The sequence below is a fragment of the Camelus dromedarius genome, chromosome 11 (genome assembly GCF_036321535.1).
Source record: "Camelus dromedarius isolate mCamDro1 chromosome 11, mCamDro1.pat, whole genome shotgun sequence".
Taxonomy (NCBI): Eukaryota; Metazoa; Chordata; class Mammalia; order Artiodactyla; family Camelidae; genus Camelus; species Camelus dromedarius.
Window position 1 is genome coordinate 55,916,052 of NC_087446.1, and position 22,235 is coordinate 55,938,286.

The window sequence follows — 22,235 nt, forward strand, 5'->3', positions numbered from 1 at the left end:
CAAACAAATTTAAAATTTAAAAAAAAAAAAGAAGCAAAAAAAAAAAAAAAAACAAAGGGGCCTGTGACTGGCCAAGGCCAGCTCCCAGCCCCATTGTGGCCCCAGAGAAGAGGTGTTGTGACCAGCAGGCCCACCAGGACCGCGGGGTTGGAGCTGGAAGAACAGTTCCTGAAAGAAGGGGGACGTGGAGGGAGGGGGAGGGGGTGTGTTCTGTTACCGGAAGCGGAAGGGACGCTGGACCAACAAAGCCACTCCCACCAGTGAGATCTGTGAAGAGGCGGCACAATGGCTGGCCCAGGGCCGCACCTACTCAGCCCGGCTGGTCCCGGTACCACCCCCCCGCCCCTCCTCACTGGGTCCTGCTCCAGCAGCCTCCTCCCTGCCCAACCCCTGACACTCTCATCTGTCTGGCCCTCATCCTGAGCCCACTTTAGAACCTCCTCTGCTAAGTTGATCGCTGACTATCTTAGCCCAGATCACCTCGGGTGGGCGGGCAGAGCAAACCTTGGAGTGACAACGTGTGAACAGTAGTCACAAATGCTTGGAAGACTCTTCCTCTCATTCCTGGAGGGAAGGAAGTGAGGGATAAGGCCTGGGTTCAATCCCCAGTACCTCCTCTAATAATAATAATAATTAATAATAATAATAATAATAATAATAATAATAATAATAATAAACCTAATTACCTCCCCCTGGAAAAATATTTTAATAAATAAATATTTTTTAAAAAAAGAAAAAGAAAACAAGCCATTTTGTTAATGTCTGTCACTAATTTAAATGTACATATACTTGGACTCAGTAATTCCAGGAATTATTCAGATATCTTCACCATGTTTGAGATGACATGTCTCCATGGTTATTAACTGCAGCATTGCTGTCATAGCAGAAGATTGAGAAAACCCACCAGCTGAGGACTGGTTAAATAAATTGTGATGGATAACTGCATAAGTGGAATATTACACTGCTATGAAAAAGAGTGAGCCAACAGGTCATATGTTGACATAGAAGGAATAGGTGTTGAGTGAATGTCAAAGCAACACGTATAATACCATATAGAGTATAATGCTTTTTTTTAATTGAAGTATAGTCAGTTTACAATGTATCAGTTTCTGGGGGTAGAGCATAATGTTTCAGTCATACATATACATACATATATTCCTTTCCATATTCTTTTTCATTATAGATTACTACAAGATATTGAATATAGTTCTCTGTGCTACACAGTAAAAACTTGTTTATCTATTTTGTATATATAGTAGTTAGTACTGCAAATCTCAAACTCCCAGTTTATCCCTTCCCACCTTCTTTCCCCCAAGCCCCCACTGTAACCGTTAGTTTTCTATGTCTACAAGTCTTTCTGTTTTGCAAATAAATTCATTGTGTCTTTTTTTTTTTTTTTTTTTTTTGGATTCCACATATAAGTGGCATCATATGGTATTTTTCTTTCTCTTTCTGGCTTACTTCACTTAGTATGGCTGTCTCCGGGTCCATCCATGTTGCTGCAAGTGGCATTATTTTATTCTTTTTTATGGCTGAGTAGTATTCCATTATATATATCACAATGTCTTTATCCATTCATCTGTCAATGGGCATTTAGGTTGTTTCCACATCTTGACTATTGTAAATAGTGCTGCTATATAAATATTGGAGTGCATGTATCTTTTCAAATTAGAGTTCCTTCCAGCCATATAACCACGAGTGGGATTGCTGGATCATATGATGTCTATTTTTAGTTTTTTAAGGGATCTCCACACTGTTTTCCATAGTGGCTACACCAAACTACATTCTCACCAACAGTGTAGGAGGGTTCCTTTTTCTCCACACTCTCCAGCATTTACTGTTTGTGGACTTCGTAATGATGGCCATTCTGACCTCACTGTAGTTTTGATTTGCATTTCTCTGTAACTCTGTATAAGCTAAGTCTACCTGTACACGAGTATGTACCAAAGGAATTCTGTATATAGAAACTGTACCTGGAATGAATTACAAGAAACAGGTAACATTAGTCACCCCCTGGGAAAGAAACCAGGTGACTGGTGAGGAAGGAGGCCCTTTTGTACTTTAGAATTACATACAAAGGAACACTTACTAACTATTCAAAAACAGAAACAAGGTTAGAATCTCTGGGCTACATGTGATGTACGGACATATGACAAAAATCCAGTATTGTCAGAAAAGCACTGGCCAAAATGGCAGGACCCCACTTCTATCCCTTATGGTGAAACTCTACCCCAAATCTGCAAGCCTAAGGAGTGGATTTTAACATCTGCCTCGCAGGATCATCAGGAGGGTTGGAATGTGACGAAGCACAAGCTCTACCATCAAACCAGTATTAAAGAAACGTTCACGTTCCTCCCTCCTCGGTGTCCTCATCTACATGAGAATTGACGACCAGCTCCTTTACGTGTTTAAATACCAAAAGGTAAATGGGATGGTGTCACCTGAACATTGAATGTCCTCAATCACAAAGGAGATACACAGTAACCTGCAAGGGAGGAGAGAGGAAGGGAAAGGGAACTCTCCTTGGGGCTTTCCTGCCTTTCCTAGAACCAACAGCCAGGGCGTGGAAGCTCCAGAACGTTGTTGGGGCCCTTGGCTGCCCTCCGTGTGCCCACTGCCCGGAGGCAGGGCCCGATAAGACAGGTGACTGGCTTCCAGATCGGGTGGGGCGGAGTTGAAAATATTGACTTGGGGCCTAAGTGGGCAAGAGGTCTCTCTCACTGGGTGCTGCGCCTGCTCTGAATTTGAACACCACCCTCCTGGCTCAGGTCACACACACGGAACAGAGGGCAGAAGGTTGGGATTATTCTATGCAGATCGTGGTAAAAATGAATTTCATACTGAGAGGGGCTGCAGCAAAAGTTAAAGTCACTGCGCTAAATAACAGTGCGGTTAAGTTTTACCATCAAAGAGTGAGGCCCTTTATTGTGACAGAGTCCAGAACCCTGGCCCTGGTCCGGGGATTGGATTGGATGGAGCGGGTGGAGGAGGTAGAAGGCCTGGGCTCAGTCTGGAAGCAGCTCCATTGAGGTGGGCAGCTAGGGAGGTAGTGACATGGGCCCCAGAGCCCTGGGACACCCCCCAGCAGGACCAGAACCTGAGCTTCCTACCAGGACCAGGCTGTCCCTACTACTGAACCCTCTATAGATGTTTATTCTCCCTGGGTGTTTGGGAAAGTCTGACAAGGCCCCACCTCAGATGTGCTAAGGGCTTGTCCACACTCAGTCCAGCACTAAGGGGCCAGCGTGACTGCCTGGAACTCCATGGGTGGTGGCAGTGGAGCCAAGAGCCAGGGATGCTCTGCTCCACCCAGCTCTGCTCCTGCCCTAAACCCTGCAGACTGTTTCAGCAAGTAGGCAAGACCCCTCCTGTGAGGTCTGAGGGGAAAGAAATTAACTCCCTCCGGATATGCCATCTAAAACCTGCTCTGCCTCCCTCATGGGATCTGTTACACAGATAGAATGAAATGGCGTATTTGAGATCAGCTGGCTTCCAGCAAACAAGTCTCTCTGGGAACAGCCTGGAGGAGGCCAGACTCTTCCTCGGTGCCCCGCCACTTCCCAGCCCCGCCCCCAGCTTCTGATTCCCAGGGAGAGGAATCCTGACCACCTCTCTCCCACCCCATGGACAGACAAGGGCTGCACACAGCATGTGGGTTGGCAGAGCCAGCTGGGGCTTTATTCTGAAAAAGACACTTGATTTGGATTTATTCTGAAAAAGACATTTGAATTGGCCTTTAACTGGGGTCATGGGCAGGAGAGGGGAGCCCGAGAAGTCAACCCTCACCAAGGATGGGTTGAGGACCTGGGCTGAGCCTCAGGTCTCCCGTGCCAATGCCCCCCCTGCATGGCTCCTTCTGCAGGAGACTTTCACTTGGACAGGACATCAGATGACTCAGACACCAGCTTCCCATCGCGGGTCTCAATCTTCTTCACAACCACAGCCTTGGAGGAACTGGTGCGGCTGAAGGAGCCGGGCCCGACGGAGCCCAGGGAGCTCAGGCCGTAGGGGGCCCCATAGGTCAGCCCACCTGGTCAGGGACAGAGGCAGCCATGTGAGCGCAGGAGCCTATGGACAACTCAGGCACCATGCCCCCTTCCCCCTGCCACTCCCTACATGGTCCCCAGGGATGGGGAACTGTCCTGCTTCACTCCTCCAAGGAAGACCAGGAGCAGGGTGGGACAGAGCTTTGCTATTAGCTATGAGATTTTGGACAGGACTTTAACTGGGCCCCAGCTTCCTCAGCTGTACCAGAGGGAACTGTGTAGGAGCTGCTATGTAAAAAGCCCTGCCCTGCACCCCAGGACCAGGACACTCACCTGAGTAGCCACTGGTGGTCTTGGTATGGATACTCATGTTCTGCATCCCAGATTCCAGCCTGTACCCAGAAGACACATGGGGTATCAGGACCAATGCCTGGCCCCGTCCCAGGACAACAGAACCCAAGTCCTGCCTCTCCCCATCCCAGGTCCCAGGGGATGGGGCACCAGGGCCAGTCAAAGGACCCCCCACACCCACCGGCTCTCCTCGCCCTCCAGCAGCTTGCGGTAGGTGGCGATCTCCACGTCCAGGGCCAGCTTGACGTTCATCAGCTCCTGGTACTCGCGCAGCTGACGTGCCATGTCCTGCTTGGCGGTTCTCAGAGCGGCCTCCAGCTCAGCCACCTTGGCCTGAGCATCCTTGACAGCCATCTCCCCACGCTGCTCAGCATCGGCAATGGCGGCCTCCAGAGAAGCCCTCTGTCGGGGGACGGGGGCAGGTAAGCAGGTGGAGTAGAGGCTGGTGGCCTCCCCCTGCACCCACCCTCCCTTTCCCCTCCTTTAGGGTCCCCCTTCCTTAATCTGGACTAATCAACTCCACCAGGCTCAATCAAAGAAAATGCTACAGGGGAGTGAGACTCAGGAAGCAGAATGGGGAAACATGAGCAGCGTCCAGGCACCTTCTCCGGCTCACACTTCTCACCTGGGACCCTGTAAGGTATTATCCCCACCCCCAACTGGACTAGATGTCAGCTTTCTAGACTTCCTTAAAGCACCAGAACCCAATCTTACCCTGATATAAGACAGATATAATAAAGCAGGCTTGGGGGAGGCATCTTGGACCCCCAATCTATCTGCCCAACCTCCTTTGACCCCTGTTCATGGCCCCAGGGACATTCTCAGCCTCCCAGGAGCAGCAATCTGGACTGTAGCTGCCCCTCCGGCTCCCGACTCTGGTCTAGGATTCCTTCCCCAAACCCCAGTCTCCTCATCCTTTCTGCATTCTCTTCTCTCACCCCCGGACGTGGCCCAACACCCTCTACCACACCCAGCCCAGCCCCTACCTGGCCTTTGAGGCCCTCAATCTCAGCCTGGAGTCGGCTGATGTTCCGGTTCATCTCAGAAATCTCCGTCTTTGTGCGACGGAGGTCATCCCCGTGCTTCCCAGCCAGTGTCTGCAGCTCCTCGTACTGCAGGGGTAAAACAAGGAGTGAGGTTGAGAGGGGCCTGCCTGATCCATCAGAGGGGGAGTGCCCTCTCAGCCAAGCCACCAGAACTCAGGTCATCTCTCCCCCCTCCCCTCTGCACACACCACGGAAGGCCTTCCTCCAGACCTCCGGGCATGGGGACATCCCTGTCCCCCAGAACTACTCGGCAGCCCAGCTCACAGCAGGCAGAGTAGAGTCTGAAATCCTGTTTCCTCCGCAAGAACTAGGGCACAGAACTGGCCAGAAAAGGAGCGCCAGCCTAGAGACCCTGATCTCACCTTGATCTGGTACATGGTCTCGGCCTCGGCCCGGCTGCGGTTGGCGATGTCCTCGTACTGGGCCTTGACCTCGGCGATGATGCCGTCCAGGTCCAGGGAGCGGCTGTTGTCCATGGACAGGACCACAGACGTGTCCGAAATCTGCGACTGCATCTCACGGATCTCCTGTGGTGGGGAGGGAAGGTGGTGAGGCCCCAGCCCTGCACATGAGGAGCCCCCTTTTGCAGAAAGGCTTTCCGTACAGGACAAGACGGGGGCCCACAACAGAGGAGAAGCAGTGGGGAGTGAGGGCCAGGAAGAAGGTAAAGTTCCCGAAGGAGGAAGATGGGTCAAAGACCTGAAATCTGGAGAGAAGTAAAGATGAATTGAGGCCAGAATAAGAGGAAACCTGGCTTGGGGTGAGTAACCAGAGGGGCAGAGCCCTTCCACCGTCTCAGCTACCAGTATGGCACCCTATGGCACCCACAGAGGGCTCCCACACAGCCCAAAACCTCGGAACGAAGGCCTCGAGGACAGAGAAGGCCAGAACCGGCCTGTGTCACCACTCCGGTGACCGTGGACAGGCCATTTCAGTTCTTTGAGCCCATTTTCTTCTCTCTGAAATGGGGTAACAAACCCTCCCTCCTCACGCAGGGGCCAGAACACATAGAACAACCACGCTGGGTTAATATTGGCGACTCTAATTATTCAGTGGTGGCCCTCATCTGTGGGTGCACTGGGGGCTGGGAGGAGCCTCTGACGGGACAGGGGAACCTCGGTCACCAGCACCAAGAACGTACCTCTTCATACAGCTGCCTGTAGAAGTTGATCTCATCAGTCAGCCCTTCCAGGCGGGACTCCAGCTCCACCTTGTTCATGTAAGCTTCATCCACATCCTGCGGGGCAGTGGGGACAGGAGCCCGAGTGAGTGCCCACACCTGACCCCAACCCAGGGACACCTGATGGCCTGGACTTAGAACCTCCTAACTAATTGCCCACCTCACTTTGTGGCCTGGTCCAGTCCAGTCTCTGCCCCATCACACACACATCCCCAGCCTAGATACCTTTTCCCCTCTTCCTCCTCCAGGAAGCCTTCTGGAGCCAGACACCCAAATCTACTCCATTTCCTTAACCATGTCCCAACAGCAATGTCCAGAGTTCCGTCCAAATGCACCCAACTACTTCTCTGTCCTTGTCTACCTTTCTATGCCAGATACTTAGGAGGTACCCAAATGTTGTCCCATTACTTAGTATTTCAGGACAGAACCCAGAAAGCCTCCAGTGTCTGGTGGGGGTAGGGGTACCTCCTCACCTTCTTGATGATGACAAATTCATTCTCCATGTCTGTACGCTTTTGGATCTCATCCTCATACCTGGGGAGGGAGAGACTTAGAATCAGAGGATGAAGGCAAAGGTGAGCTTACCGTGAGTCTTTGGAGGGGAGCAAGAATATCTAGAAAATTCGGTTAATGGAAATGCAAGAAGATATGAGATGGCTGGTCTGCTGCCCCAGCCAGCTACTCTCTCCCCATCCTTACCCCCATACTATCATCAGCCAGTGGGGAGGCCTGGAGCGGGAACTCTCTCTCCAAAGCCATGAATACACATTGCTCTAGGCATAATAGTCATATTAGAGGGTTAGCAACAGGGACTGACATGAGACCTCAAAACAGAACTTTCTGGAATGAGCTGGAAATCAGGGGTAAGGAAGAAATAGGGGCCAGGGCTGTTAGTATACAACAGAGGCCTGTTGGCTACCTCTCACTCCCATCTTAGGTTTACTACGTAAACATTAATAGATAATTTGTTGTCCAAATTTGGACAGTTCTGAGATTGAAGGGGGAGGGGAGGTGCTACTAACAGTTACACTGGGACAATGGGTGTAAACCTAGACTGTCCTGAGAAAGCCTTGTCCTGCGGTCACCTTAGTTATATAGGACTGCACTGCCCAACAAGCAGAGGGCCCTTGGGGCTTCGGACTCTGGTCCCAAGGGGTGGGTGTGGGGCAGGGCAGGATGCCTCCAGGTGGGGAGATGGCAGTGGGGAGGAGGCAGTGGGGAGAAGGGAGGCTCACTTGTTCTTGAAGTCCTCCACCAGCCCCTGCATGTTGCCAAGCTCCACCTCCAGCTTCAGTTTCTCCTGGCCCAGAGTGTCCAGCTGCCGCCGAAGGTTATTGATGTAACTCTCGAACATGTTGTCTATGTTGCTCCGGGCTGTCTTCTGCTGCTGCAGGAGGTTCCATTTGGTCTCCAGAATCTTGTTCTGCTGCTCCAGGTGCCGCACCTGCATGAGGAAGTGGGTAGCACAAAGGTCCACATCAGGCCAGGGCTCAGGGTCTGGGGTGAAGCCAGTGCTGTCTTTTCCCCTCATCCACTCCCCAAGCACTGGGGGCTCCAGAACCCAGGGGCCTGGTTAGCCGTTCTGGAAGGATCACCTATGATCTGAGAGAGACAGCATGGTAAGTAGGGTCCATGTCCCTAGTAGCCATGTCCCTCTAGTGCTGGGCTTGGGGGGAGACAAGGGGTATACATGGTTGGAAAGGGATAGCTAAGAGTTATGTGGAAGCAAATGGGTCTTACTGACTTAGATTGTATATTACAGGTCAATAAAAATAGCCAGGTTTTGATTAATACTTGATATATAATTGAAAAAGAAAATGTAGATTGTTCATATCTAATAGTATTATCATCATCACTATTATCTGGAGTGGCTTTGAGGGACTCGTAGCTTAAAGGGAAACTTTAGCCCTACAGCCTGGAGAGCCTTGGCCAGAAGACCTAGGATTTAGCCAAACACTTCTACTGACCTGCGCTGCATAACTTTGAGTTGCTTCCCTTCTCCTAGCCCGAGACTCCTCAACCCTGCAATGGCCTGGAGGAACTCAGGCAGGCCTTATCAGGAGGCCCATCTCTGGGCAGAAGTCACTTTTCGCCCGGAAGAGGCAAGAGAGAGGTACATCTGTCTGCAGACTCCCTCTTCCCCACCTTTGAGATTCTCAGCATCCCACCCCCACCCCAAATCCACAACCCTCTCCTCTTGCCCCAAACACAAAGGTCCTAGGTTCCTTGGGTTCGAGGAATCCAGATTTTAGGATGAAATGAAGGCATGTTGGAAGGGAAGTTTTTAAACAAAAGACTACACCAGTTCCAAGAAGAGTAATACATTTTTCTTTATCAACCCAAAGTTGCAGATTCTTTTATTTCCCCCTTCCCCCTTAATGGAGGCACTGAGGATTGAACCCGGGACCTCATGCATGCCAACCATGCTCTATACCCACTACTCCCCCATGAAATTTCTTTTAAATTGAAAGGACTCAGAAGGAAAGTGTGTTTTAAGGGTCTGGTCTAGATCCAGTAAATCCCTCTGTAAGTTGGTTTCTTCTCCAGCTCATTCTGCCTCAAGATTCTTTTTTTAAAAATATTAAGTGGTTGTAACATTTAGCCTGATTAGACTGCTTAATGTGGGCCAAGCACTGCTAAGCTCTTTACATGCATTATATGCTTGAATAGGGGAGACCTCTTGGATTTAGGGATTAGCATGCCCATTTTATAGATGAGGAAATCAGATTTAGCAGGTAGTCCAAAGAAAAGGCAGAGCACTGGGAACCAGGACATCAGACACAGCCTGTGCTGAGCTACTCACTGGGAGGACCCCAGAGCTAGGAAAACACAGTCAAGAAGTCAAGTCAAGGGTGTTTAAAGCCAAGGAACCAGCAAGCCCTCTCCAAAGAACAGAGGGCGGGTTTCCTGGTGGACTCCAATTCCCGAGGGCGCTAATCTGCCCCAGAATTTCCCTACTTCCGCTCCCGCAACACCTCCCAGGAGCCCGTCAGCAGGCAGGGACCTGATCCTCCAGCGCTGGGGGCCCCCCCGGGGCCCCTAAGGCAGCAAAACCCCAAAGCTGCAAAACCCGGCCTGGCTCCTTCCCTGGTAAAGTGCAGCCAAGCCTTTGGGGCAGGGCCAGGGTAGGGAAGGGGGACCAGGGCCGAGAGGGGAGAGGGGCGTTGGCCGATGGATGCCTTATCTGAAGTCATAAACTCTGGGGTTTAACAGGACACCAAACTCCGGGTGGGGTGTCCCACGCCCGCAGACTTTGAATCCTGGATAGGCTTTCCTGAAGCCAGCACTGGCGTCCCCGACCCCACCCTACCCCACCCCACCCCCCTCACCCCACCCCGACACACATCCCCTCCAACCCCAGATGCGAAGAGCTCCCCAGGTAGAAGAGCGGGTGGCCAAGACGGCAGGCCTCAGCCCCTCACCCCACAGCTCGGCCCCGCCCACCCCGCCGGCTCCCGGGCCCCCCCTCCACCCCGCCCAAGTTATGACTCATCGCGATGCCCCCCACACTCTGGCCCTGGGACGCCAAAGGCCTGGATCGGTATTTGCCTGTTTGGATCAAGACACCCATTACCTTCTCCCACAATCCTATCAAACCCTAACTTTAAAAAAAAACTTTCTGAAGCCCAGGAGCACCATTGGGAAGCGCTTGGGGCAGGGCTAAGGGTGAAGGGTGACCCTGAAGCAGGAACTCCCCTCCCACCCGACAACCTAAACAGCTGGGACTCTTCCAGGCAGAAAGCTTTACAGATGTCAGAACTCAGGTTGGAGTGAGATGGGCAAGGGAGGGAGGGAGCGCCAAGATTTAGAGTCAGAAACCCCCCAGACGGCCCCCCTCATCCCTACCCCAGTGCAAGGGGAGAGTTGGAAAGGAGAGTGTCGCCAGAGCAGGTGGGGCCCAGCAGCAGGCCCAGTGGAGGCTGGAGATGAGCCCACGAGGGTGGGGTGACCAAGAGGAAGGGCTGGGATCCTGGTCCCGCCCGGGCACAGCCAGCCACGCAGGGGGAGACCTCACCTTGTCGATGAAGGAGGCAAACTTATTGTTGAGGGTCTTGATCTGCTCCTTCTCCTGGGTGCGCACGGCCTGGATGGTGGGGTCCACCTCCAGCTTAAGGGGGCTCAGCAGGCTCTGGTTCACCGTGACAGGTGTGATGCCCCCCATACCTGGGGCCACACCGTAACCTCCAGCCAGGCTGGTGCCCAGGCCGCCCCGGAAGCTGCTGCTGCTGCTGCCCACCCGGGAGAAGGCCGAGGAGCTGATGCGAGAGCCCGGCCCGCTGGTGTAGGAGCGGCTGCTGAAGGACCGCGGGGCAGAGCTGGACACCTTGTAGGTCTTCTGGGTCACCCGGATGGACATGGTGGAGACTGGAAAGGAGGCGAGGAGGCCGAAGCAGGCAGAGATTCGGAGTCGAGAAGAGGCTTCTCGGTGAGGGACAGCTCCTCGAATGGCCTTTTATAAAAGAGAGCCCAGCCCAGGAGGAGGGGATTGGCCTTGTATCTGAGTGGCTAGGCCCTGAGGGGGCAGGGCCTAACCTGACACCTGCCACCTACAGGCCGGTCTCAGGTGGGGGCAGCAGAGAGCTGCTCCCACCCAGGAGCCCAGGCCAGCACTACCACCCCCAACCCCCAACCCCTGAGCCCAGGAAAGGGCAATTCAGTGAATGTGAAAGTAGGAAGACTACCAGCCTTGCACAAGCTCCCTGTAACAAAGAGACATGCCCCAGGTCCCCCCAGCCATTGCACCCGGACTCCTGGGTCCTGTCTCCTTCCCTCCGGTGGGAAACGAATGCATGGACTGGGAAGCTTAGCAAGAAAGGGGTCCCTGGCGTTTGGGTCTCCTCTGAGCAGCTGATACCCCAGAGACACAACCCCTCGTTCTTTGTGTTCTTCTTTCCACTTTGATTACGAGGATCTGCCCAGGGTGGAGGACAGGACACCTGGGTTCCAAGTCCTTGAACCTGAGGTCAACCATTTGCCTGATCTCTCCTCAGTTATTGCTGTACAGTGTCAAGAGGGGCTGCATGAATATTTGCGGAATGAATGAATGAATGAATGAATGAGAGCCCGCATGTGCACACGTGCGCTCGCGCGCACACACACACACACACCGGCACGCACGCACGCACTGGCTGCCTTCCCCTCTGGGGCTGTAGGTGCAGGTTAAAGTGAGATCCAACACAGCACTTTTCCTGGACGCAACCCAGTGTCTTCCTCTCCTCCCAAGATCACAGGATTCCCCGGGCCAGGCTGAACACTGTGGGCCTTGCTGAAAGGCACAAAGGATGATAAATAAGGGCTAAAGAGGTAGGGAGGGGTTAGGAGAGCTCAGGAGAGAGGGCAGCCGCGTGGGGTCTTCATCTCATCACTCTCATTGCTGCTTGGGGAGTCTTTCCCAGAGCTCCCAGTATGTGAATCACAGGAAGGAAGGCAGGACTGTGGGGTGAGAGGGGGAATGTATGGGGGGACACTGATGTGAGTCAACCTGCAGCCACCTTGGCCCTCCTTCTGTTTCTCTTCCCAGGCCCCCAGCTGGCCCGCAGAGATGGAGGAAGAGTCCCTGCACCTGTCTCCCTGAATCCATTATGAGAATGAGTCAGGAGAGCAGGTTGGGACACTGCTTGCACCTGCAGAAGACTGGAGAATGGGGCGCTGAGTAAGGCACCCCAGGCCTGGGTGGGGCCAGCTGGGGCAGGCTGTGGGTGGAAAGCAGGAGGTTTGGGTCCCCGAGGCAGAGATTCCAGCTGCAATTACCTAATGGCTCGGGCTGGATTCTCTGATAGATCCCGCAGGGCATGAAATGGGGATTAGGTGGCTCTTAACTGGAGAGACCAACAGGTCCCCTGAGGGAGAGGGAGGGGCGGCCCCCAGCCCCCAGCCCCCATCCCCCAGCCCACGGAAGGCAGAAGTGCACCTTCCTCCCCAGCCTTTTCCAGCACAGACACCCAGGGTTCCAGAGGACAAGAAGAGACACCCCTACAAAGGGACAATGAGACCCAGAAGCCCCCATAAATCCGAAGACAGACACACAGATAAGCTCCCTTCAGATCACACACATACACACACACAAAAGGACACACTTTGAAGTCCCTTCCAGAAAGACAAGCCCAGAGACTCTCAGAGGGGACATGATGACCACATCCCTTTCTCCCCTCCCCTCTTTTCTCCTCCCCACCATCCCCAGGCTCTGGCCTCCTGCCACGCTGAACCAGGCAGAGGGAAATCCAGCTAGTACCTGTTTGCACCAGGCCCAGGCCGTCTCTCAGCCCCTTTAAACAATGCTTAATTTTCCAAGGAGTGATTTGAATGCAAGCTACCCTCTCCCCAACAGACACCCACACCGTGCAGGGCAGAGAGAGCTCACCCTCCGGAGACCAAAGGGGCCAAATGGAGGGGTATGGGCCCGATGCCAAGCCAGGCACAGAGAAGGCGGAAGGAGAGAGGCAGGGGCTGGTCAGACAGGTATGACAGCCCTGGGGAGGGAGGACAACCAGCTCCCCACTTCTCCCCCACACTGTTGTCGAGCTGACCAGGGCCCCAGGGCAGACTGAGAGGGGAGAGACCTTGCCTGAAGTCCTGAGCACAGAGCTGTGACCCAGAGCCCCCCCTGAAATCTCAGCCTCTCCACCCCCACCCACCTGGTTCCCTGGTTCCAGGAGTGTCTTTTGTTTAAGATGAGGACAAAGGGACCCTGTGGTTTTCAGGCTGTAGGGCCAGCCCAGATCTCACCCAGGGGGAGTCTCTCTTTGCTGGGCAGCCCAGAATATTCCAGGGCCAGAAGTGTTAGTGTCTCACTTGTCAGCTCCCTCTTGCCCAGAGACCCCCGGCCCCATGGGGCATGGGGCCCCCCATGCCCCAAGCTCGGTGCAAGAGAACAGGCCGGAGCTGCCCTCTCCAATGGCCCCTGCCTGGGATTCCGGGGTGGAGGCAGGAGGAAGGGGAGGCCCTGGGACAAAGACCAAGTGGTGAGGGAAGAGAAAAGCAGACTGGGGTGGCAGTGTTCTCAGGGACAACTCCCTGTAAGGCTGTCTCTGGCCACTGTGGTCGGCACACTGCTGCCCACTTCTGCCCACCCATCAAAAGAGAAAGTGTTTGGGGAGAGTATATAGCTCAAGTGATAGAGTGCACACTTAGCACTCACAAGGTCCTGGGTTCAAGCCCCGTTACTGCCTCTAACAGTAAATAGATAGAGGGGGGAGGGTATATCTCAGAGGTAGAGTGCTTGCCTAGCATGCATGAGATCCTGGGTTCAATTCCTAGTACCTCTGTTTAAAAAACTAAAAACAAATAAATAAACCTAAAATTACCTTCCCCCATTTAAAAAAAAAAAAAAGCAAAGTAAGTAGATAAATAAGCCTAATTACCTAACCCACCCCAAGAAAAAAGAAAGTCTTTTCGGTGACTGCCCAACCCAGATGACTCTGCCCCAAACTGCTTTTCCTGGAGATTAGAATAAAGGAGGAGACACTTGCCCCCTCCTCCTCCATGGTGATGGTACAGGGTGACCCCAGGGGGCCCTGAAGCCCTGAGCTCCTGTGTCAAGGCTGAGGGCAGAGACGGGTGAGCGGGGTAGCTCTGATCACTACATCCCTCACAATCGTCGGAAAAAATGGTCTGAACCAGTTCTTCTCAGTGATCAGGACCCCGGACACAAAGCCAGGACATGCATAGCAGCTCTGTTCACTAGAGCCAGAAGGGAAACAACGCAAGTGTCCGCCAATCAATGAATGGAGAAGCAAAATGTGACATATCTGTATGATGGTGTATATTCTCGGTAAAAAAGAAGAAGCGCTGATACGGGCTACAACCTTGAAAACATGCCGAGTGAAGGAGGCCAGACACAGAAGATCACATAGTGCCTGATTCTATTTACATGAAATGTCCAGAACAGGCAAATAAATCTCTAGAGACAGAAAGCAGATCCCTGGTGGCCAAACCACTTCCAGGCTGGGCTGGTGGGTGGAGGGGGAAGGTAATTCTAAAAGTATGTAATTTCCTAGGTGGGTGATGAAAATGTTCTACCTTCAATTATGGTGATGGTTGCACAAGCGTATGAAAATAGTCAAAATTTTTGAATTGTACACTTTAAATGATCGAATTGGATGGCATGTGAATGAAAGCTCGATAAAGCTGTTACAAAAAAAGAAAACCCACAAAAGCATAAATTAGCCACATATATAAAGCAGGGACTTTGTGGGCCAGCATAGGGCTCAGGGGATAGATGAGAAGATTTTGTTGAGATGCTGAAGGTAAGGTCCCCTGCCTCTAGCTTAGTAACCAGGGCAGTGTCCTCAGAGCACTGAAATCACTTTAGAAGATGAATAACTTAAAATCTTGTTGTTGGCATGGAAATACCTGGGTTTAGCATCGAGGCAGCAAGAACAAATCGTTGAAGTGGGAAGCCACAGATGGTGGGAACACCCATCAGTAAGCCACATCATGAATAATAAAGGTGATTTGATTGTTGATTTTTGTGCCCTGTGCCTCAAGGCCAAAATTGTTCCTAGTCAACACTCAGTAAATGGTGACTGTTTGTCTTCATGATAAACACGGCTCTGATGACTAAAGCCAGTAGGGAAGAGCATGACCTGCCGAGAAAGGCAGCAAGCTCCCATCCCTAGAGGTCTCAAGGCCGAGGCGTGCTGACCAGCTGTCTGCTGGGTTCACTGTAGATGGATTCCAAAGTCAGGTAGGAGTTTGGACTAGAACTTCCAAACCCTCCCCGCTCCGAGAGCCTTGATCTGCCACCGCAGAGCCTTGCACTTAGATTAGACATCCACAAATGTTCCCTGAGCTGAAATTTTGATTTTGATAGAAGATGTGGTTAGAAGTTATTAGAACAAGCGCAGGGGAAAAGGCAGCAAGATAAGCCTTCTTGCAGAGGGAAGGAGACAAGCTTAACAGCCTGGAGATGATGAGGTGTCCCACCCGCCTTCTCATCCTCACACACTCATCTCCACTGATACCAAACCAGAAGAGGCCATCCGTCGGATCAGCAGGCAAGCCTAGCTCAGCTGTTGGAAGCCTTCCCTTAATTCTGGTTCTCCATCTAGAGCATGAACACCAAAAATCGCTCAGCCTGCATTCCACCTGCATTTTTTGAAAGCTTCTTTGGTGCAGCCAGGGCTTTGCACCAGGCTTTGGTTCTGCTATCCCACGAAGACCTCCAAGAATACACTCTTCTCCCCCCTACCCCACCCCCACCAGGAGGAAACAGCCAGAGTCCAAGTCCAGAGCACTGCAGGGTCCCTGCTCAGAAGGGGCAATAGGATGGCAAGTTCCCAGAGCCTGACACTCCACTGCCGTGGCCAGAGACACAGATGGAGACTGAAAGAGGACCCAAATGGGTCCCACCCATGGCAGTGAGGACAGCAGACAGGAGACCTGAGTGATGGGCAGTGGAAGGCGGGGAGGATGGGTCCCTCAGGAGGGAGTCACACAGCCGACCCCCCAACCCCCCCCCACACACACACACAGCTCCACTGCAAGAAAAAAGCTTCCCTAAAGATGCCTTCAGGTTACCAGACTGGAGCGCAGGAGGGAGCAAGAAACAGGAGGGACCCGGGGTTCAGCTACAGCCCCCACCCTCACCCCCCCCACCCCCCAGCCCTGAGAACACCTGTGGCCTGAGCAGCTTGGCAATGGAGCTACTGTCCAGAGGTCTTTTGTTTTGAGTTTCCTGCCCGGCAACCTGAGGACCAAGGTGAGGAGTGAGGGGCAGGGGCCCAAGGCCTTTATTCCCGTCTGTTTTTGTTCACTCATTCATTCTTTCATCCATTCATTTGCTTATCAGGCACTAGCCTAAAAAGTTTGGGGAGATAACTTTTTGCTTCCTTTCCCACCAGTTAGGTATGGGTAGGAGCCTCCTGTGACTAAGCGAGGTGTATCCTGAAGGTTCCCATTGAAAGGTGACTGTTAGGAGCCCTTAGTCGTTAACTCAGTATATTGATGGCTGACTCTACACAGGGCACATGCTGGGGAGGCACTGAGGGAACTGGGTCCTCGGTGGCCTTCACTGTGTGCAGGGAGAAACAGATACGTAACGCCACTTACTGTAACACTGTGATAATACTTACATGGTCCAAAAATGGCTTCCAAATATTAATTCACTTAATCTTCATAATAATCCTCTAAAGTAGGTGCCGTAATGCCATTTTTACCCATTGAGGCACAGAGAGGTTAAGAAACATGCCCAGATTTACCCAGCAGTGGGGTTCTTTCTCCATGCTCCTAACCACTGTATCATACTTCCAGGATCATGACGGGGAGCCAGAAAAGTGGCACGGCAGGTTAGCAGCCCAGGGACTGTCCTTAGATCAGCAAACTGGTACTGTCAGGGGCAGGGCCTGAGAGCGGGGAACTGAGGACAGCCCACTTTGACAGGAAGGGGAGCAGAGCATCAGCATGGGGTCCGAGGGCCCCCCCCCCGAGAAGGCTGGAGGGCTGGGGGGGGAGTGGAGAAGGGTACCGAGGTGAGCTCCCTCAGTGCTATGTTGCCTGAAGTCAGTCTTGTCTGGAATGAACTTCTACATCTCCATTTTTCAGCCTGTTCCCCCCAGCCCCAGTTCCTCAGAAAAATCTAGGACTTTGCTTAAAAAGGGAGCCCTCTGTGGCCTGAAAAATATCCCCCAAGCACCCCCTTAAAAACCCGTAACTAGTGGGTTTGGACCAGAACTTTTGAATGCCCTGATGCTTGCCAAAGAGTCCCAGGTGAGGGCTCACTCTAAAACACTAGCCCAGGCACCCACCCCGGCCCTAGATGAAGAAGAGGGCCCCCTCTTGCCCTCCTAAGACACAGGAGCAGTGACTTTTCCATGCCTGGTACAGAAGAGAACGTTGCACAACGTTAGTGGGGTCATGAAAAGTCATGGGCAAGGTGTGGTCCTCTAAGAGGAGTTCTCTTGTTCTTCAGATCTCATTCTGCTCCTTAGACCATTCCACGGGCAACGGTCACAGCCTACAGGAAATGAGCATTTGTGTATGGCAGGCTGCGGTACTTGAAAAGGTCTGCCTGGTATCAGAGGTGGTCAGGCCAGAGGCTGTGGGCGCCCAAGGCCACACTCAGACACTCAGAGGGCTGGTGGGCCCCAGGTATCACACAGGTATAGCCCACTCTTGGCACAGCCAGCAAGACCAGGCACCCTGGCTGGGAAACTCTGGCTAGGGGAGAGCCATCTGTTCTGGTGAAGTGAGGAACTGAGGGAGGAAGGAAGGAATGGAATGCAAACAGCCAAGGCCCAGCCCACCTTGGAGAGAAGGCTCAGAGATGGAGACTCAGCGATCAGAGCTGGAAGCCGTAAATTCCCGTGTATTCTGTTGTAAATATCCAGCCTGACGTTACTCAACTGCCATAAAAGTAGCCACAGCCCACGGAGAGGCAGGACTGGTGGGGGGGTCTCCTCAAAAGGGCCCAAGGCCAGCCCTGCCAGCCCTGTCCCCACCTGCTGGAGAAGAAGGAAGTAAGGGCTCCACCTGGTGAAATCTGGCTACACCTCAAACAAATCACACCCCTCTGGGGCTCGGCATCCTCCCTTGTTTTTAGGGGTTGGTATAATCAGCCGTCAACACTAGTTTTATGATTCTATATATCACTCAAAGAGTCTAAGGAATTTGGCTTCAATCTGCAAACAGTGGGGATTTTCTCCAAAGGGTAGAGGCTAATGATGATAAGCACTGTTTTCTGAGTATCTGCTAGGTCCTCCCTGGGTGCATGTAATTCACAGTCAGCCCCTGCCCTCAGGGCACACAGGCGCCAGGAACAGACAACTCCTCACAAGCCCACCCTGTGCGCAGGCACCCGCTCTGACCCTACATGTGCCCTCACAGCTGGTCAGTCCCTTCCCTTCCCCCACTTACATACACACACACACACACACACACACACACACACACACACACGAGTACATGCCACCCCCTCCTCTCCCACCCATCACAGCCACGTACACTCTTCAATGCGCATCGCACATGCCCCTGCGCACACACAGCCAAATCATTCAAACCCAAACACACGGATACTCATTGCTCAGGGCTCTTGATTGCAAGTGACTGAGACCCAACTCAAATGGACTTAAGCATGAAGTACTGTTTATTTGCACACGCAACTGGGGACTTTGAGGGTAAATCTGGATTTTGGCACAGCAGGATGTGGAGCTTGGTAATGCCATCCAGACTATCTTACTCGCCTTCCCTGGACTCTCCTTCCCTCTGTGTCAGCATCCTTCTTGGTAAACCATGTCCATCTGTGCTCCAGCAAAGATGGTAACCGAAGGAGCACCTCTTTGCCCATCCTTCCAGCTGAAGTTCTGAGGCTGACTCTCACTGGACTGAGTTAGGTCACATGCTCCTCCCAGAACCAATTACGGTAGCCAGGGGACTAGGATACCAGACCATGAGCGAGGCCCCAGACAGGGGTGGTCCACCCCACCCATACTCTACAGAAGGGGGCAGAACGAGGTGATTCACCAAAAGAAAACGAAGAGATGTTGTACAGGTAAAAACAGCAGATGTTCGCTACTTACACTAATCCAAATGTACACAAGAAGATATGGAAATATGGAAGGCTGTAAGGTATAAAGATATTGGTGTACTTGCTGAGCCCTTGTATAAATATAAATACTGCCTGACCAAAGTCTACCCTCTACACTTATCAAGTGTAGAAATATTGAGCTCAGATAAATGAGTGATTCAGACATAGGTTATAGGACTTCAGAGGAAGACAAGAGCTGTTTAAAATAAGTTTGGCTTTCAGATTTTGGAAATAAAATGATCCTTAACTTACAAGAAGAAAAAAATTCGAAAAAAAATGAGTTTGGGCTCAATGGAGTTGAGCTTAGGAAAGAAAGATATGGAAATGCAATGAGTTATTGGGCAAGAACAGGATTCCTACGGAACAGAGCAGCAAAGGCAGGTGGCGGGGGGTGAGGCTAAGACTGAGGGTTTCAAAGAGCAGTGGAGTTTATCCTGTAGGTCACAGGGGCCAAGGAAGGTGTGGAGCAGAGGGATACGTGATTAAAGTGGTGCTTTAGGCAGATTCAGGGTGCTGCGATACGCAGGTTAAAGGCAGGGGCAAAAACTGGCAGGCGACTAGAAAGGGGGCTGTTGCAGCATACAGGTGGGAAGTCTTGTGGTGTGCCAGGAGCCGCACAGTGGGAAGACGGTAAGAAGGAAGAGCCAACAGGATATAGCAGTTGATTGCACAGATGAGTCCAAATGAAGGGAAGCAAGAAGGTGACTCAGAAACACTTCCAGTAGCTCCCTTCTGAACCCTAACACCTTCTGATCCCGCCAGACTGGTGCACACACTTGTCATGAACCACCGGACCTTCCCCTGCCATCACATTCATCCCAGCAGCATCAAGCCATAGCTCCTTGCGGACAGGACAGCATCATCTAGGATCTCTGTCTGGTTCCCATCTCTGTGCCAGCCTCTGCCTGGCAGGGTACCTACCCAAAGTGGATGTCGCCAAGTGAAGGTATAGCCCCTCCCCTGAACAGGCAGCTTACACCTGCCACCTTAAATTTGTTCATCACACATGCATGCACACACACACCTTCACGCCAGCAACCACGATGATGAGGCTGCCATGAAACCCTCCGTGGTCCTCAGCAGGGAATCCAAGCACGGGAGAACCCGTTTTCTCCCCTTTATCCTGCTGTGCTTGGAGAATGGGGTCTTGTCTGACTCTTTCAAGGGACCTGGACAAACGGGAGCCAAAGCAAGGAGGTGTCTGGGATAAAGAGATGAATGGGAACCACACTCCACAGACCTCTTAGATAGTTGTCTTTTCAGCTGGAGCTGAGAGTGTGAGCCCTGCAGAAAAGGCAGCGACTGCCAGGAGGAGGAAGGGACGTTCATCTGCGGGGCCCAAGGGATACGACTAAAACCAGCAGGAAGAAGCCCCCAGAGAGAGGCTTCTGCTCGCTGTAGTACGGAGCTCCCAAAAGTTCGAGCGCCGTACAAGTGCAGTCTGCATTGTCATCTGGGTAGTTGTGGCAGAAGGTCAACAGATGGGTTGTCAGGGCCCCAGACACGCATCCTGAGGCCCTATTATGTGCACTCCACACTTCCCCTCATTGAAACTCACGAAGACCCGACCAGGCAGGATGGGTAAGTGCCCAAGTCCACACAGCTGTGAAGAAAACTGGAATCTGAACCCCATGGACCCCTCACTAGCAGAGCTGACCCCCAAGGCTGTTGATTCTACTGCTGTACATCCAGGTATGACTGAAAGCCAAGGGCCAGTGAATGCAATCAAAAGAATCTTGGAGCCACTTCCTAACTGTATGAAACTGGCACTCTGCTTAATCTCTCTGAGGTTCCTTTCCCTCAGCTGAAAATGCAGCGACCTAAGATGACTGGTATGAACGTCAGGTACGGCGACAGTGCCTGACAGTTGTAGGTTTTCAATCAATGTCGGCTCGATTCTCACGGCCCCGCCTCTGTGTGCAGCCTCCCCCATCCCCTCACCATCTTCAAGACCACCCCATGGAACTTGTGTTCACACTCGCTTTGACTCATTTGCCTTGTGAGAACTGAAGTCCTAGCATTGTCTCTGCAGGATGGAACCGTGTCTCATGCATCTCTGCGTCCCCTGCGGGAGGTGCTCAGGTAGGGGAAAGCACTCATTCAGAAGGGTTGAGGGTAACTAGAGAGAAGTGGCAATTGGGGCCATAAGGAGGAGTCTATGGGATAGTAATAAAAGGACAGCATGCAAAACTCCGCCACCATGCAAAACAGAAGCTTGCAAATCCAGTTCCCAGGGAACCAGCCATGCAAACTGAGCCCTGCCTTTTGACACCCCCTTCTCTTCCCCAGCTGTGAACCCCAGCTCCTCTCCCTGTCGACCATGATGGTGGTGACAGTTGTGGTACTGGTGGAAATGATGGTGATAATAATGGCAGCTTTCATTTGTTGGGTACCCACTAAGGGTCAAGGTCAAATCTCTTACATATATTATTTGCAATCCTGAAATAATCTATGAGAAAGGTAACATTACCCCCATTTTACAGATAAGAAAACTAAAAATTCTTTAAGATCTGACCTCAGATATGGGGTAAACCCAAAGCCTGAGCATGCTCTTTCCAGTGAAGATCCTATAGAGTCAGTGTCCAGTCATCGACAAGGAAGGCAGTAATGTGGATAACCCAGAAGAAATGACCCCAAAACATTTTTCTTGTTTTATTTAGCAATCCAAAAAAGATATGTTACATTCATTCAAATAGTATTTGTTGAACAGCTAAATTACCTCTTCTACTTAGTGACTCAGACCGACTCAGAGCACACTTTCCCACTGTAAGGGAAGTTCTGTGAGAACAGGGACCTTGACTGTCTCGCTAACTACGGTATCTACAGCACTAGGAAGTGCTTAGCAGGTACTCCACCAACATATGATGAATGAATTCACTAATGATTGACTTAGCCTGCGCCAGTGTGTGTGTGTGTGTGTGTGTTTGTGTCCATAAGAGAGGAAGTAAAAGGGAGAGTGGGAATGCAGCTCAGGTCAGGGGAAGCCCTGCTACCTACCACCCAATAACCAACATACTTCCTGGGATTCCCTCATGTCTAAGGGCTAAGATAACCTCAAAGCGGGACACGGTGACATAGTCATAGGTCTTATGACAAAGCTGCTGATCTGGAAGGTGGGAACCGACTCAGTCTTGGTCAGCCTGAGCCAG

General features: G+C 52.0%; 1 protein-coding gene across 1 annotated transcript; it reads right to left on the bottom strand.

Moving 5' to 3' along the window:
* Nucleotides 1-3,652: 3,652 nt before the first annotated feature.
* On the bottom strand, nucleotides 3,653-11,013 carry KRT8 (keratin 8). Its single transcript, XM_010986646.3, has 9 exons — nucleotides 10,579-11,013; nucleotides 7,799-8,007; nucleotides 7,037-7,097; nucleotides 6,525-6,620; nucleotides 5,746-5,910; nucleotides 5,324-5,449; nucleotides 4,519-4,739; nucleotides 4,320-4,378; nucleotides 3,653-4,030 (listed from the first exon to the last, which is right to left on the bottom strand). The coding sequence occupies exons 1-9, from the start codon at nucleotides 10,918-10,920 to the stop codon at nucleotides 3,870-3,872; spliced, it is 1,440 nt and encodes a 479-aa protein (XP_010984948.1). The 5' UTR covers nucleotides 10,921-11,013; the 3' UTR covers nucleotides 3,653-3,869.
* Nucleotides 11,014-22,235: the final 11,222 nt, after the last annotated feature.